Below are 15,761 nucleotides of genomic sequence, written 5' to 3' on the forward strand. Positions count from 1 at the left end.
AGCACTTTAAACCCCACTGCTTAAAACAACCACTGCTGGCATTATGAAGTTTCCCTTTTAGTTGTTGCTCCTAAGGCATCAATTTTTTTGATTTTTGTATTTTAATAATGACAGGATGAAGAAAATTAAGACAAAACATACTACAATGTATGAAAAGAGAAAGTACACAATAACAAATGGAACAATTGCCAAGAAGTTACAACAAAGTATGTATGTTCCTAACAACACATCCTCAAAACAGAGAGAGCAGAAAGAGACCAAATCATCAGGGCAGTTTCACAATCCCTGCTCCCTAGCAGGGATCTGTGTGTGTGCCCCCAAAATTCCTACGTTGAAGCCCTACCCCACAACCTTGGCGTACCGGGACAATGCTCTAACCAACCGAGGTTCCTGATGTGTCCCTCCAGAGGTATTGTGGGCACGGTATATGAATTTTTCTTTAAGTTTTAGTCTACTATATATATAATACTTCTACAAACATCTGGAAGAAATATTTAGTAATATGCTATGACCCCTAGGGTTACTTTGTGATTTCTCATAGGAATATACATATATAAGCTATTGTATACATGAGTAAATATGACAGTGATTAGGTTGTTTTGTACTATTGGCAATGGCTGGACAAACAGTTTAATAATAAAGGACATAAATTTTCAGGGCAAAAGCCAGAGGCAAGGATGCCATCTGTTAACCAGTAACAGAGTTATGCCAGATCATTCATTTGTTGAGAGGTAAAGACAGAGACAAAGCCTGAATTCATTTTTGTAAATTTCACTGTGTAAGTAACGTATACCTGTAACAATAACTTAAAAATATGTGAAAGTAAACAGAATATGTAATGCTGTATAATAGAATAACAAATAACAGAATGAATAATAATACATCCAGAATTAGATAATTCTATACTTTAAAACTTTACTTAATGTTATAAGCATTTAACACTGTTAGGAATTTTTGTAAACATCTTTTTGTATGACTTCATATGCTATGTTTTGTAGTCATTCCATAATTTCCTCAATCATTCTTCTTAGGAGTGGCCATTTAGATTATCTGTATATTTATCATAAAATACAACAAAAAAATTAGTTTTAAACCTACCCTCCCAGACAGAAATATTCACTCAAAATATCCCAGAAGCAGTATTACTAAAGCAAATAATACAACCATTTTCAAGATTACTGACACATCCCCACCAAACTGCTTTACAAAAGATTTTAACAGTATATATACTCACCAATGACATATGAGAATACCCATCTCATTAAACTCTTTCTTGTATTATAATTTAAAAAAACTCATATCTAGGATATGAGAAACAGCTCATTATTGTTTTAATTTGTATACTTTGTACCAAGTTTAACATTTCATACTTTTTGTTCAGCTTTATTTTCCCTTGATAAATTATGACTCCTTTATTATCACCTACTGGTGATAATAGGTGAGGAGAAAAACACTTGGAAAGAATGAATAGAGATCAAAAGGTATCGCAAATCTGACTGATGGCTACACAGGGGTTCACCTACTAAATTTCTACTTGTTTACAATAAAAAATTTGCATACTAGTGCATTAAAGGGAATACAAATTTAAGAAAAGGTGAATATCTGAGTTTTGTACATAAAAGCAAAAATCCTTTAAGTAAGGATTTTGTTTCCTAGTGTTGCTGAACAGATAAGTCCTATTATTAAATCTATAGTCCTATAGACTATTAAATCTACAGTCCTATTAAACCATCTGACTTAGCATTTAAATAATTTCCAGGCTCTTCCCTCATGTGACTGTGGGAATGTGGTTCACACAATGACATTCTTGCTGACTTGTTGCTCTGTAAGAATAATTCTGTCCTGGCTACTATAACAAGGAGAGGAGCTATACATTTTGTGGAAAACGATTGGACCCTTACACAAAACACTGTTACAAAAAGAATAAAACACCAAGAAATAAAGGGCATGTCCTGGAAATAACTAAAATTCTTATTCTGTTCTATTGTACTTTATGTCAGATATTTACATTTTTAAGTATTAAAAAAAGTTAGATTTCCTAGGAAAATCTTAAATGTATCATTAAGAGTTACAATTAAAATGGCAAAAACTGGAAGGTGACATGCAAGTAGCTGTGTTTAAGTTGACAGACTGCAGATAATTTTTATTTTCAAATTTTTAATAGTGTCATTACTTTCTAGAAAGAGAAATTAACTGTAGCACATATAACAGAAAACATAGAATTTCATAAATGATTAGAAAAGAAGTACAGGATGGGCAAAAAGTGAGTACATGAAACACAGTTTATTCTTGTATTAATACTTGTTAATTATTGTCTTATTTTCCATATGAACCACTGTAAACCTACTTTTGCCCCCTCATCCCATACATTTGTTTTTGTGCTACATTTTCAAAAAGTATCCTAAATGAAGCAGCAATCATTTCCCCATCTTTAAATGTGAAGTTATTTTACCAAAACAAGTTTAGGAGGAGCTGAGGCCTTCTGAATAAACAAGAACTTCCCCTCACCTTACACATGCCGTAGTCAGTGAGTTTAATGTGTCCTTCTGAGTCCAGTAAGACATTGTCCAATTTCAAATCTCTATAAATTATCCCTCGTTCATGAAGATAATTTAATGCTAGACTTATTTCTGCAGAGTAAAACCTAAAATAAAATGAAAATACCTCACTTGATTCAAGTTTTAAAACTGTGGTCTCTAGAGGAAGGTATGTAAATCCTATTCCCATCTGCAAATTAAAATATCAAAATCATGTCAAAAGGTTTTTTTCCTCCCAGTGTGTTTAGGAACAATACCAAATACAAATTGAAGCATTACTGTAACAATGAGCCCCAGACACAATGATAAAAGGCCCAGTATAAATTAAACTCAGACTTTTCATGAAATTACTGATTTGAAAGTCTCAATCAGGGGTTTTAAATTTGGAGGGACTCCAGGCAGCCCACGCACCTACAACAGGGGTAAAGGTGCATGCACCTGTGTACTGTGTACACGTACGTCTTCTATCCATAGAGTTTCCATAGCTGACATCACTTCTCTAGGGACCAAATACTAAGACCCGCTGACTGGTCGACAATAGAAAAAAGACTAAAAGGTCACTATTCAAATGATAAAATCCACAACAATATTCTTAGAAAAGAAACTGGAAGAAATTATTCTATAACCATAACATTTATAATATATTTTTTTAAAGTTTTAAAACTGTCACCAAATAACTGGTGATAGCTAGAACTTTTGCCCTATTCGAATAATGAAAATGAAACACCCAAGCTGGTTTATGGCTGCTTTGATCAATGTTATCACAGTCTTTTTAAAAAAATTTTATTTAGTTATTTTTCAAGTACAGTTTTCTATTTCTCCCATCCCAGCCCACCCTGCCCCATGCACCCCACTTCCCTCCCATTTCTACCCCCCTTAGTTATTGTCCCTGTGTCCTTTATACTTGTTCCTCTAAATCCCTCCCATTTTTTCACCTTAAATTCCCTCCCCTCTCCCCTCTGGTCACTGTTCCCTTGTTCTCTATTTCAGTGTCTTTATTTTTATTTGGCTTGCTTGTCTGTTTTGTTGTTTAGCTTCCTGTTAAAGGTGAGATCATATGGTATTTGTCTTTCAACCCCTGGCTTATTTCACTCAGCATAATGCTTTCCAGTTCCATCCATGTGTTGCAAAGGGTAGTAGCTCCTTCTTTCTCTCTGCTGCACAGAATTCCAGCAGAGTTCTGGAATTGTGGTACACAATTTTTTAGTCTTGTTGGGAGGTACAAAATATATAGCTACTTAATTCTATGAAGTAGGAGCTTGAGGCCTTATTCTGTATGTTGGTTCTTGCAAAAGCAAAGATGGTAAGAAATCAAAATTGGAACTTTAATACAGTGAAACTGGACTACTTTTCCTCATATCCCACTGAACAAATACTGGCTGTGTTCACAAAATAAAATATTTGTGGCTTTGCTGTGAAGGTTGACCATTTGATAAAGCTAAATAAACAATGTGCATACAGTAAACTAAAAAAAAAAAAAAAGCAGCAGTTTGGCCCTGAGGTTAGATTAATATAATTTATGCCTTTTCACAAAATTAAAAGATACTGTCTCTTTTGACAAGAAAAAAATCAATGAACTAGCAAGATTTTCACTAAAAAAGTTATTTAAAAAAATAAAATCTCCAACCTTTGTTACAAATATGTACAAATGCATATGCTTCATTTTCTCCTTAGTCTTGTGAAGCACAAAAGAGTGATAATTACTACTAATTATGAGTAAAAAAACAAAACATGGCACTGATGAACTAAACTTCTTATCTACCAAGACTATAGTCCTTCTCCTAGTAACTCTTCCAATATATAAACAATTCACAACCTTATGTAATAGTATCAAAGAAAGGGCACTAAATAAGAATTTAGTGTTTTTTGCTCCTATTCATTAACTTGTGTGGGATCAGAGGAAAAAAGCCAACAGCAGACAAATTCAGAAATTATAATTATAAGAATAGTCAGAAATACATAATGGCTTAAGAGGAACTGTTTTCTTACTCTCAAGTGTATATAAATAATAATCTTCTAATGAAAACCTGTCAGAGATCACTGCAAACCTGATTAAGATGAATAAGTATCTGTAAATTCATCAATTATTTCTGAGGCTGATAGTAAACAGACAAAATATTTTTAAATGATGGTTTAGTTGACCAAAGATTTCTCCTTTAATACTGTTTATACCTTTTAATTGCTTATAATTACACTATTACATATATAATGTTATATATAATTATATATTACCATGTAAACCAAGTTTTAACTTAACTTAGCCTCTACATGACTTACAAAGAATTAACTAGTATTAAAATAAATAATTTATCTACTGCTTTCAACCACTGGCACATAAACAGCTTCCCCCCAAATCCAACACAAACAAAGAATAATCAAAACACTTACCTGGCATGCTCTTCAGGCAGTTTTCTTTGTCGCTGCATGTGAAACATTAGATCTCCTCCGTTTACATACTCTATGACAAAGAACAATCTAAACCGCAGGAGAGGACACATGAAACCAAAATTCAAAATAAGGCATCGTAACTGCATTTTAAACACTACAGAGACCAATCAAAACACAAAGCATTCTATGATTTCCCATTAACAAAAACCCCAGGAGTTTGGTGAAAACAAGCAGCAGATGGAGTAGTAAGCTGTTTAATCACAGAAGGTACAACAAAGTAAATCAGCCTGATAATAATTCTGTAACCTGCTACTTCTGTAGTACCCCTCGCAATCCAGAACCTCTCCCTCCCACCCCAACTTTAGCATTTGCGAGATAAGTCACTTCAACTGCCCCTTACAGTAAAGAAGTTAGGATTTCTCCCCCTAGTTAAACACTGGGACACTTTTAAGTTCTACAACTAAAATCTTAGGGATATTTAAAAATGGGTCTTCACTGCCACATGAGTACCTGGCTATTTTTTTAAGCAGGTAATTTCCTCACGCTGATTGGAACATGAGTAGCAGGAAATCATAGCACAATACTGTTGAGTCTGACTGTCTCCCTGACTTCCACTTCAGAAATCAAAGTAAGAAGGGTTCTTACTGTGTAATATACCAAAGCACATAAAGTCAGTCGTCACTCCATTATCTTCCAATCTTACCTGCTTTCTGTCTGAAAGCAAGAATGTAGCCCAACAAGAAAGGGATGATTGGACGCCTGTTCAAAAACATGCTTCTCCGTCTGTACCCAATCAATATCCTATTTTAAAATATGAAAGAAACCTTTATCAAACTCAAATATCATTAAGACTATCATGTACTTGTTCTTAGCAATTCAATGATCACAAATGCAACTGTTAACCAACTAAGCTAAATATCAAAAAAATGAATAATCATGCAACAACAATTTATACACAGAGAAAAATACCACCAGTAAATATTTCAATATTTTGAAATGGCCTAGAAAATTTTACAAAGCTCAATCAAGTACTTCCCTTTCATCATCACATGGTTTGATTTTATTTTTTAAAAACATAATAATTATCAGATTTCTTTAAATACATCTTATATAATCCATTTGAATCATTATTTAGAAAAGTAGACTGAACTAATGTCACCAATGTTGAGGTTTTCTCTGAAATGTACACTTATGCCAATTTAACAGATTAGAACTAATAAAACACGGTGCTCACCTCATCGTCATTGACAAGCTCTTTCTTCACAACTTTCATTGCATAAATACGATCTGTTTTTTTTAATCGCACCAACAGTACTTTGGCATAACTTCCTCTTCCTATTACCCGGAGCAAATCAAAATCCTGAAGACCTAGACTGGATGAGGCTTTGCCACTTTCCCTGGTGTTCATTGCCTATTGAGAGCATTTATTTCAAAGAGTTAACGACATGGAAGTAGTTTGCATAATGATTATATTTCTAACACCTAGTTATACATATAATTTAAAAAATATTTTAGGATGTAAGTTCTTAACAATTCTTTTCTGAGAGCATTCCAAACAGAGCAATCTAACTACTCGAGGTGAGATGAATTCGCAAGTTGAGGTCAGAGGGGTACTGACAGCAGCAGAGAGTGAGCTGAAATCAGAAATGTTAAAGGAAGTCTTAAACAGGATCTGGTGAAACTGGGATATAGAGGCAAGCAATGGACATGCGTGAATGAAAATGACACCAACTTTGCTGACTGGGAGAGTGGAGGTACCACTGACAGAAAAATAAGTTGTGAGCACAGGATAACACTGAGTCAGAGTCGTTGAGATAATGAGCTTGGTTTTTCATTTTCTAGTTAGAATTTCCAGTGGGATAGAAATATGAAAAGAGTCTGCTGGGAGTCTGATGTATGAAATCTGAGCTAATGAAAGGACACATTCAGAAACGCTGGGAACTGGAAGCAGAAAACGAGGACAGGGCAGCGCAGCGAACGGCAAACGTTCCCACGCAACGCCAGGGCCCCCCTGGAATGACAAAGCCTTAAAATTCCCTCTAACTAGACACGTAGGCTTCCAGTAACTTACAGAGAAGACTAAAAATAATTTTTATTAGCGACCCGTAGAATTCTCAGCAATCAATAGATCTTCTCATAAAAATTAAGAATGAATTTCCAGAAGTGAAAAAGTATCAAGAAAAACAAATAGCAAATTTTAAGAAAGAAACAAGTAGGCACACACACACACAAATATATGCATATTTATACATAACATATAAATGTTATGGAAACTGAAAAAGGGATCAAAAAAAGGATCATTAATACACAAAAATTTAAAAATAATAATCTGATTTGGCAAAAAGGATAAATAAAGAAGAGTGAAGAAAAATCAGATGAGGGCAGATTAAGAAAGAAGAGCATGGTTAGACAATAAGGCAATGTCCAGACTTTATATTGTTCACTAAAAACTAAAAGAGAATCAAATGGCACAAAAGCACAGAACCTTCCAAGGAAATGTGAGGAGACAGGGAGGGACAGAAGCCAGAAAGCGGAACGTCCCACTGAAGGACCAGGTACCACCTGTTGTTAGCCCACTACTCTATGTTCTGCAAAAAGAGCCCTCAAAAGAAAAGTAAAATAAAAAACCTTTTCAAACACAAACTAAGGAAATCCATGACTAGTCAGCCCTCACTGAAGGAAACACTGAGTTCTTCAAGAAGAAAGACAATCTCATATGGAGGACAGACACACAAGAAGGAATGCAGAAAAAAATAATGAAATGTAGATAAACCTAAATAGACTGGATAAAGATAGACTGTTTAAAAACACTAATACATACACACACAGCGAATTTTAAAATAAGACAAATACAGCATCAAAGGCAGAAAGGGAGCGTAAATTTAAAGTGTTCTAAGGTCCTTGCATGTCATGGGAAGTGGGGAAAGTATAACGAATAATTTTTAGTAAATTTAAATAAGGATGTAAATGCGATCTCTATATGCATTTAAGGCTGTAAATGCTATAACTAATAATTTTTAGTGAATATAAATAAGTTAAGGGTGTAAATGCAATCTCTAGAACAATCAGTAATAGAACAGCAAAAGAAGGTCACACAAAAGGGTTCTGGTGAAAATGCCACGGTAGGTCAGCGCTGAGCTTGCCTCCTCCCGTGACCACACTAAAATCACAACTGAATTCCAGAGCAGTCTACCTGAAGACGAGCTGAATGGAGCTCCAATAACTAAGAGGCACATCAAGGCCTGAAGGGGAGGCAGAGATGCGAAACAGGCTGGTCCCACACCCACACGTGGCAGTTGAAAATCAGAAGGGAAAACCCGGGTGGCAGAGGTCCCACTGGGAGTGAGGAGTCCCAGCCCCCATACTGGCTCCCTCACCCAGGAATCCACTGCCTGGAAGAACTGTCCCCATAACAGCTGGCTGTAAAGACCAGCAGAGACTCCATCCCGGTATGGTGAGATGGAGAGCAGCCGGAAACCTAGGCATCCTTGTAAAGGGGCCCACACACAGACTCACTCACTCACGGGCACTCAGAGCGGCTTGAAAGGCACCAGAGACAGACAGGGAGAGAATGAGCTGTGTGACTTCAAGGCAAGGGCTGCCACTGAGCCCTCCCCTCATACAACCTACAGTGGGAGACAAGTTCGAAATGTGAATCTGCATTAACCAGGTAAACATCACTCACCCAACCCTGGCGACTCCAAGACCCCAACACACCCAGCTTTGTGGGGATTCCTTCCAGGTCAGACAGAAGGCTGCTAGAAACACAGTGGTCCTCTTAAAGGGCCCATGCACAGATTCAACTGCTTCCAGGCACTCACCCTGAGCTTCTGTGAAGGGCCAGCAGCTTAAAAGGCACCAGAGTCATATGGAAAGAAACTGAACTGTGTGGTTTTGGGGTGAGGGGCACCACTGCCTGTGTTGACCCCTCTTCTTACACAGCCTGCAGGGGTAGGTGGGCACCAAATAAAATCTGCGTTAACCTGGGGAACACTACTAGCTCCACCCTGATGACTTCCTGAAACCCCATTCCACCCAATTGCACACTGCATTGGCTGTGCCTCACAGGCAACCTCAGCCTCTGCTGAAAGCTTCCTTAAAAACTCCCCAAGAGCTGCAGACCTCAGGTGGGTGGTAGCTAGCCTTGGTATGCCCTGTGCCTTTGCTGAGTGGCCTCAGGCCTGGTGCAGGTAGGAGCTGACCACGGCTTGCACCTTGGCCCCTTCCACAGACCTCTGGGACCAGCACATGTAGCTTGTCAACCTCAGATGACTTTGTATCTTCTATCAAGTGCCCCTGGGCTGGGCATAGGCAGCAGGTGGCCTCCACCTGCACCAAAGCTCCTCCCAAGAGGCCCCAGAACCAACATGCTGGTGGCCAGCCTAACAGAGCACCACTCAATGAGCTCCACAAATGGCACACACAAAGGGTGGCCTTGGCAGGTGGCCTTGGCAGGTACCAGAGCCCCGCTGGGGCAAATCTCACTGTGGTTGTGGCCAGTCCTCACATCCGTTCAGCAGAGGATTGGCCCCATCCACTGACAAACACAGGGCAACCAAGGCTCAGCTACAACAGAAAGGCACACACAATCCACACAAGAAGCACTTCTGGAGCATTGGGCTCAGGTGACCAGGGAGACTGTGTCACTGTGTTCCATGGAACACCTACAACATCAGGCCACCCTGCCAAGTCTGGGAGACATAGCAGATCCACTTAACACACAGAAACAGAGAGGCAGCCAAAATTGAGGAGACAAAGAAACATGTCCCAAATGAAAATACAGGAGAAAACTATAGAAAAAGAACTAAATCAAATGGAAGCAAGCAATTTACCAGATACAGATTTCAAAACACTGGTTATAAGAATGTTCAATAAACTTATGGAAAGAAGATCAACTCGGTGAGAACTTCAACAAAGAGGTAGTAAACATAAAAAAAGATACAGATACCATAAAAAAGTCAGAAATGAAGAATTCAGTAGCTGAAACCAAGACTATCCTACAAGGAATCAACCGATTAGATGAAGCAAAGGATCCTATCAGTGACTTAGAAGACAAAGCAGTGGGAAACACCCAATCAGAGCAGCAAAAAGATTTTTTTAAATGAGGAAAGTTTAAGGGGCTTCTGAGACAACATCAAGCACACCAACATTCATATCATAGGGGTACCACGGAGAAGAGAGAGCATGGATTAAAAACATACTTGATAAAATAATGATGGAAAACTTCAACCAGGAGAAGGAAATAGACATACCACTCCAGGAGGCACAGAGTTCCCAACAAGATGGACCCAAAGAAGCCTACACCAAAACACATCATAATTAAGATGCCAAAGGTTGAAAACAAAAAGAAACTCTTAAAAGCAGCAGCAGAAAAGTAGCAAGAGGAAAGCCATTAGTCACTTATAAGGAAGCTATCATGAGACTGTCAGCTGATTTCTCAACAGAAACTTTATAGGCCAGAAGGGGTTGGCAAGAAATATTAAAAGTGATGAAAAGCAAGGGCCTAACATCAAGATTACCCAGTGAAGTTATCATTTAAAATTGAAGGAGAGATAAAGAGCTTCCCAGACAAGGAAAAGCTAGAGGAATTCACCATTACCAAACCAGTATTTTAAGAAATGTTAAAGAGTCTTCTTCAAGAATAAGAAAAGAAAAAACAAACATGAATAAAAAAATGACAATAACCATATTCCTATTGACAATTATTTAAAATGTAAATAGATTAAATGCTCCAACCGAAGGGTGGCTGAATGGATCAGAAAACAAGACCCACACACATGCCGTCTAAAAGCGACCCATTTCAGATCAAAAGATACACACAGGCTAAATAAACATAAAGGGGTGGGAAAGATATTTCATACCAATGGAAACAAAAATAAAACTTAGAGTAACAATACTTGTATCAGATAAAATAGACTTTAAAACAAAGGCCATAACCAAAGACAAAGAAGGACGCTACGTAATAATAAAGGAATTAACCCAACAAAAGGATATCACCCTTATAAATACTCATGCACTAAACATGGGAGCACCTGAATTCATAAAGCAAATATTGATGAACATAAACGGTCAGATCGACAGTAATACAGTAATTGTTGGGAACTTTACTCCCCACTGACATCAATGGATAGAGTCCAGACAGAAAATCAAGAAGCAAACAGCAACCATAAATAACTTATTAGACCAGATGACTTTAATTTATTTTTTCGAGCATTTCACAGAATGTACATTCTTTTCAGGCACACACTGAACATTTTCCAAGACAGCCCACGTGTTATGTTATAAAACAAGTCTCCATAAATTTAAGAAGTTTGAAATAATATTAAGCATCTTCTCCAACCACAATCATAAGAAAACTATATATCAGTTACAAAAAGATAACTGAAAACACACAAAAACATGAGTCTAAATAACATGCCACTACACAATAAATGGATTAACAATGAAATCAAGCAAGAAATCAAAAGATATCTTGCAACACAAATGAAAACACAATATCCCGACAGTATCACAACAACTGTGAAAGCGGTTCTAAGAGGGAAGTTCACAGCAATGCAAACCTATCTCAAGAAACAAGAAAAACCTCAGTTATACAATCTAACCTTACAACTAAAGGAACAAGAAAAAAACATGAAGTCCAAAGGCAATAGAATGAAGGAAATAATAAAGATCAAAGTGAAAATAAAGGAAACAGAGTCTAAAAAAAATACAAAAGATGAATGAAAACAAAAGCTCATTCTTTGAAAAGATAAACTGATCAATTTTTAACCAGACTCAAGTCAAAAAGAGAAAGGACCCAAATAAATAAAATCAGAAATAAAAGAGAAGTAATGACTGACACCACAGAAATACAAAAGATTATAAGAATATAGGACAATTATATGCCAACAAATTGTACAATCTGGAAGAAATGGATAAATTCCTAGAAATGTACACTCTTCCTAGACTGAGTCAAGAAGAAACAGAAAATGTGAACAGACCAATAACTAGTAATAAAATCAAATCAGTAATCAAAGGACTCTTAAAAAATAAAAACCCTGGACTGGATGGCTTTACAGGTAAATCATGCCAAACATTCAAAGAATTAAAACCTATCCTTTTAAACTGCTCCAAAAATTCAAGAGAGGAAGTCTCCCAAACTCAAGCTATGAGGCCAACATTATACTGAATCCCAAATCTGACAAAGACACTACAAAAAAAGAAAATCATAGGCCAATATCCCTGATAAACATGGATTCAAAAATCCTCAACAAAATATTAGTAAACTGAATTCAGCAATATATTAAAAGGTTATACACCATGATCAAGTGGGATTTATTCCTGGGATGCAACTTTAGTTCAGTATCTGCAAATCAATTAACATGGTATACCACATAAACAAATGGACAAAAAATTCATATAATCATATCCATAGATGCACAAAAACATTCATTCATAATAAAAACTTTCAGTAAAGTGGGAATAGAGGAAAGATACCTCAACATAATAAAGATCATATGTGACAAATCATAGCTAACATCATACTCAAAGGTGAAAAGCTAAAAGCTTTTCCCTTAAGATCAGGAACAAGACAAGGATGTCCACTTTCACAACTTTTACTCAACATAGTACTGGAAGTCCTAGCTATAGCACTCAGACAAGGGGGAAAAAAAGCATCCAAATTGGAAAGGAACAAGTAAAACTATCATAATTTGCAGATGACATACTATATACAAAGAACCCTAAAGATTCTACCAGAAAACTATTAGAACCGATAAGTGATTTCAGTAAAGTATCAGGATACAAAATTAGGAAAACAGTTTCATTTTTATACACCATAATAAACTACCAGAAAGAGAAATTAAGAAAATCTCATCTACAACTGCATCAAAAAAGTTACCTAAGAATTTAACCAAGGAGGTAAAAGACCTGTACGTAGAAAATTATAAGACACTGAAGAAGATACAAATAAATGGAAGCATATACTGTGCTCATGGAGAGGAAGAATGAACATAATTAGAATGTTCATACCATCCAAAGCAATCTATACATTCACTGCAAACCCTATCAAATTACCAATGAAATTTTTCACGGAACTAGAACAAATAATCCAAAAATCTATATGGAACCACGAAAGACCCCTCAATAGCCAAAGCTATCTTGAGAAAGAGTCAAGTTGATGGTTATCATGTTGAGAAAATTGGACAGAAACATGCAATAAAAATGAAACTAGACCACCTTCTTACACCACATGTAAGACTAATTCATGCCCTGCCTGGTGTCGCTCAGTGGATTAAGTGCTAGCCTGAGAACTGAAAGGTCGCTGGATTGATTCCCAGTCAGGGCACACGCCTGGGTTGCAGGCCAGGTTCCCAGCTGGGGGCACAGAGAGGCAACTGATGGATGTTTCTATACCTCTCTTCCCCTCTGTCTAAAAATAAATAAATAAAATCTTTAAAAAATTTTTAACGAATAATTCAAAATAATTTAGACTTCAATTTAAGACCCGAAACCATAAAATTCCTAGCATACATAGGCAGTAAACTGTATGACGTTAGTCTTAGTAATGTTTTTGTTGACATCTCCTCAGGCAAGGGAAACAAAAGAAAAAGCAAACACATGGGACTACATCAAACTAAAAAGTTTTTGCACAGCAAAGGAAACCATCAACAAAACAAAAAGACAACCTATCATCAACTGGGAGACTATTCACCAATGATATATCCAATAAAGGGTTAATACCTAAAATTTATAAAGAACTCATACAAGAAATACAAAAAAAAACAATAAAAAAATGGGCAGAGGACCTGAATAGACATTTCTACCAAGAGGAAACACACATGGCCAATAGACATATGAAAAGATGCTCAATGTCACTAATCATCAGATGCAAGTTAAAAATGCAAGTTAAAAAACCACAATGAGGTATCATCTCACACCTATCAGAATGGCCAACATCAATAAATCAACAATACTCGGCAAGGATGTGGAGAAAGGGGAATGCTTGTGCACTGTTGGTCAGACTGCAAATTGTTGCAGCCACAATGGAAAATAGTATGTAGGTTTCTGAAAAAATTAAAGATAGAATTACCTTATGACCTCGTAATTCAACTTCTGGGTATATATCCAAAGAAATCCAATAGGCTAATTTGAAAAGATGTAGTAACCCTATGTTGACTGCAGGATTATTGACAATAAGCAACATATGGAAGCAACCTAAGTGCCCATCAATAAATGATTAAATAAAGAATTAGTACATGGGTACAATGAAATATTACTCAGCAATAAAAAAGAATGAAATCTTACTATTTGTGATAGCATGAATGGACCTAGAAGGTATTATGCTAAGTAAGTCAGAGAAAGACAAATACCACATGCTTCCACTTATATGTGGAATCCAATGAACAATCTAAGTAAATAAACAAAAACAGAACCAGAGAACAAGCTGAGGGTTGCCAGATGGGAAGGGGGTTGGGAGGGCTGGGTGAAAAAGTTGAAGAGATGGAGAAGTGCAATTGGTAGTTGCAAAATAGTCATGGGGATGTAAAGTACGGCACAGGGAATACAGTGCCTGGTGCCAGGTGGGTACCAGATTTAGGAGGAGCACTTTGTGAATTATAAATTCCATAGTCTAACCACTATGCTGTACACCTGAAACTAATAAAAGCAATATTGCATGTCAACTGTAATAGGAAAAATGATTAAAAAAGAATATCAACCAAGCTACAAGAGGTGAAAAAGTAGTAATGAATAATTAACCCAAAAGAAGGCAAGGAAAGTGACATAAATAGGTGAGATACAGAAAACAGTAAAATGATAGATTTAAACTTACAAATCCATAACTGGTTTAAATATAATTACAAAACAATGCTGGCCTTGTAGTGATGATTATTTTTACTGGATAATGGATAAAGGGGCTTTATTATACAATTTTGTGCACTTTTATTTATGTTTGAAATTTTCCATAGTAAAAAGTTGGGGTTTTTTTAAAGGTAACCAAGAATAAAACATTACCTGTTAAACATTAAAAAGTGAATGAAAATTCATGAGATAGTAGGAACTATATCTTTCATGACCAGAAATAATGTTTTAATATTGAAAAACAGAGTTATGTATAAGCACGATGGAGCCAACTGGAACGACTAAAAAGGGTTGCCTCTCAGAAGTTAGAGTAGGAGTAAAAGGTGTGAGGCATGACAAATCTGTTTTAGTACAAGTTCTTTTAAAAAATGTGGTCATCATTTTAGTTAACATTTGTAATTAAAATTTTATTTTGTTTTAAAAACTGATAAAATGTTTCGTAGAAAAAATAGTAGCAATTAAGATGCTTAATCATTTATACTTAAGTAACAATTAGCCCATAAAATGGAAGGATCTGTAAGTATATTTAAACAATACTGCAAGCATTCTAAACATCATTCTTAAATATATTTTGATTTTTAGATTATGGTATCTTAATATAAAAATAAGTTATCCAAAAAATAATAATAAGTTATCCTACCAGATCATTTCTTAATTTAAATGAATCCAATAACAATTATTAGATTAAATCAGAATACAACTCTAGAGTCATTAAAAAATCATTCCTGATCTACAATCTAAGCGAGTCAGTTTGTCATGTTTTTACACTGTCAGGTCTCAAAGAACTAACGGCATAATGCACAATAAGACTAACTTACCTCCTTTTCTTCACCAACTTGGTCCAAACTCTCATGACTTGAAGGATTATATGGAATTACTAAAAACCCAATCCCAAACATAAAAGAGAGAAAAACAGCATCCATTAACTGAGTTTGACTTAAAGTTTTTTCTTCATTTGCTTATTTCAGTTTTTATTTCTGGTCTTCATCATTTAAA

General features: G+C 36.0%; 1 protein-coding gene across 1 annotated transcript in view; it reads right to left on the reverse strand.

Annotated features, from left to right (window-relative positions):
• The window catches only part of PRKCI (protein kinase C iota), a 65,982-nt gene that overhangs the window by 12,993 nt on the left and 37,228 nt on the right, over nt 1-15,761 (reverse strand). The window contains exons 8-12 of the mRNA XM_037137491.2: nt 15,584-15,642; nt 6,160-6,336; nt 5,629-5,726; nt 4,926-5,012; nt 2,509-2,644 (exon numbers count right to left, since the gene is read on the reverse strand). Of these exons, the coding sequence (XP_036993386.1) occupies nt 2,509-2,644; nt 4,926-5,012; nt 5,629-5,726; nt 6,160-6,336; nt 15,584-15,642 (557 nt within the window). The remainder of the gene's footprint in view (nt 1-2,508; nt 2,645-4,925; nt 5,013-5,628; nt 5,727-6,159; nt 6,337-15,583; nt 15,643-15,761) is intronic.

The sequence above is a fragment of the Artibeus jamaicensis genome, unplaced genomic scaffold, assembly GCF_021234435.1.
Source record: "Artibeus jamaicensis isolate MK-2021 breed Jamaican fruit bat unplaced genomic scaffold, CSHL_Jam_final scaffold_474, whole genome shotgun sequence".
Lineage (NCBI taxonomy): Eukaryota > Metazoa > Chordata > Mammalia > Chiroptera > Phyllostomidae > Artibeus > Artibeus jamaicensis.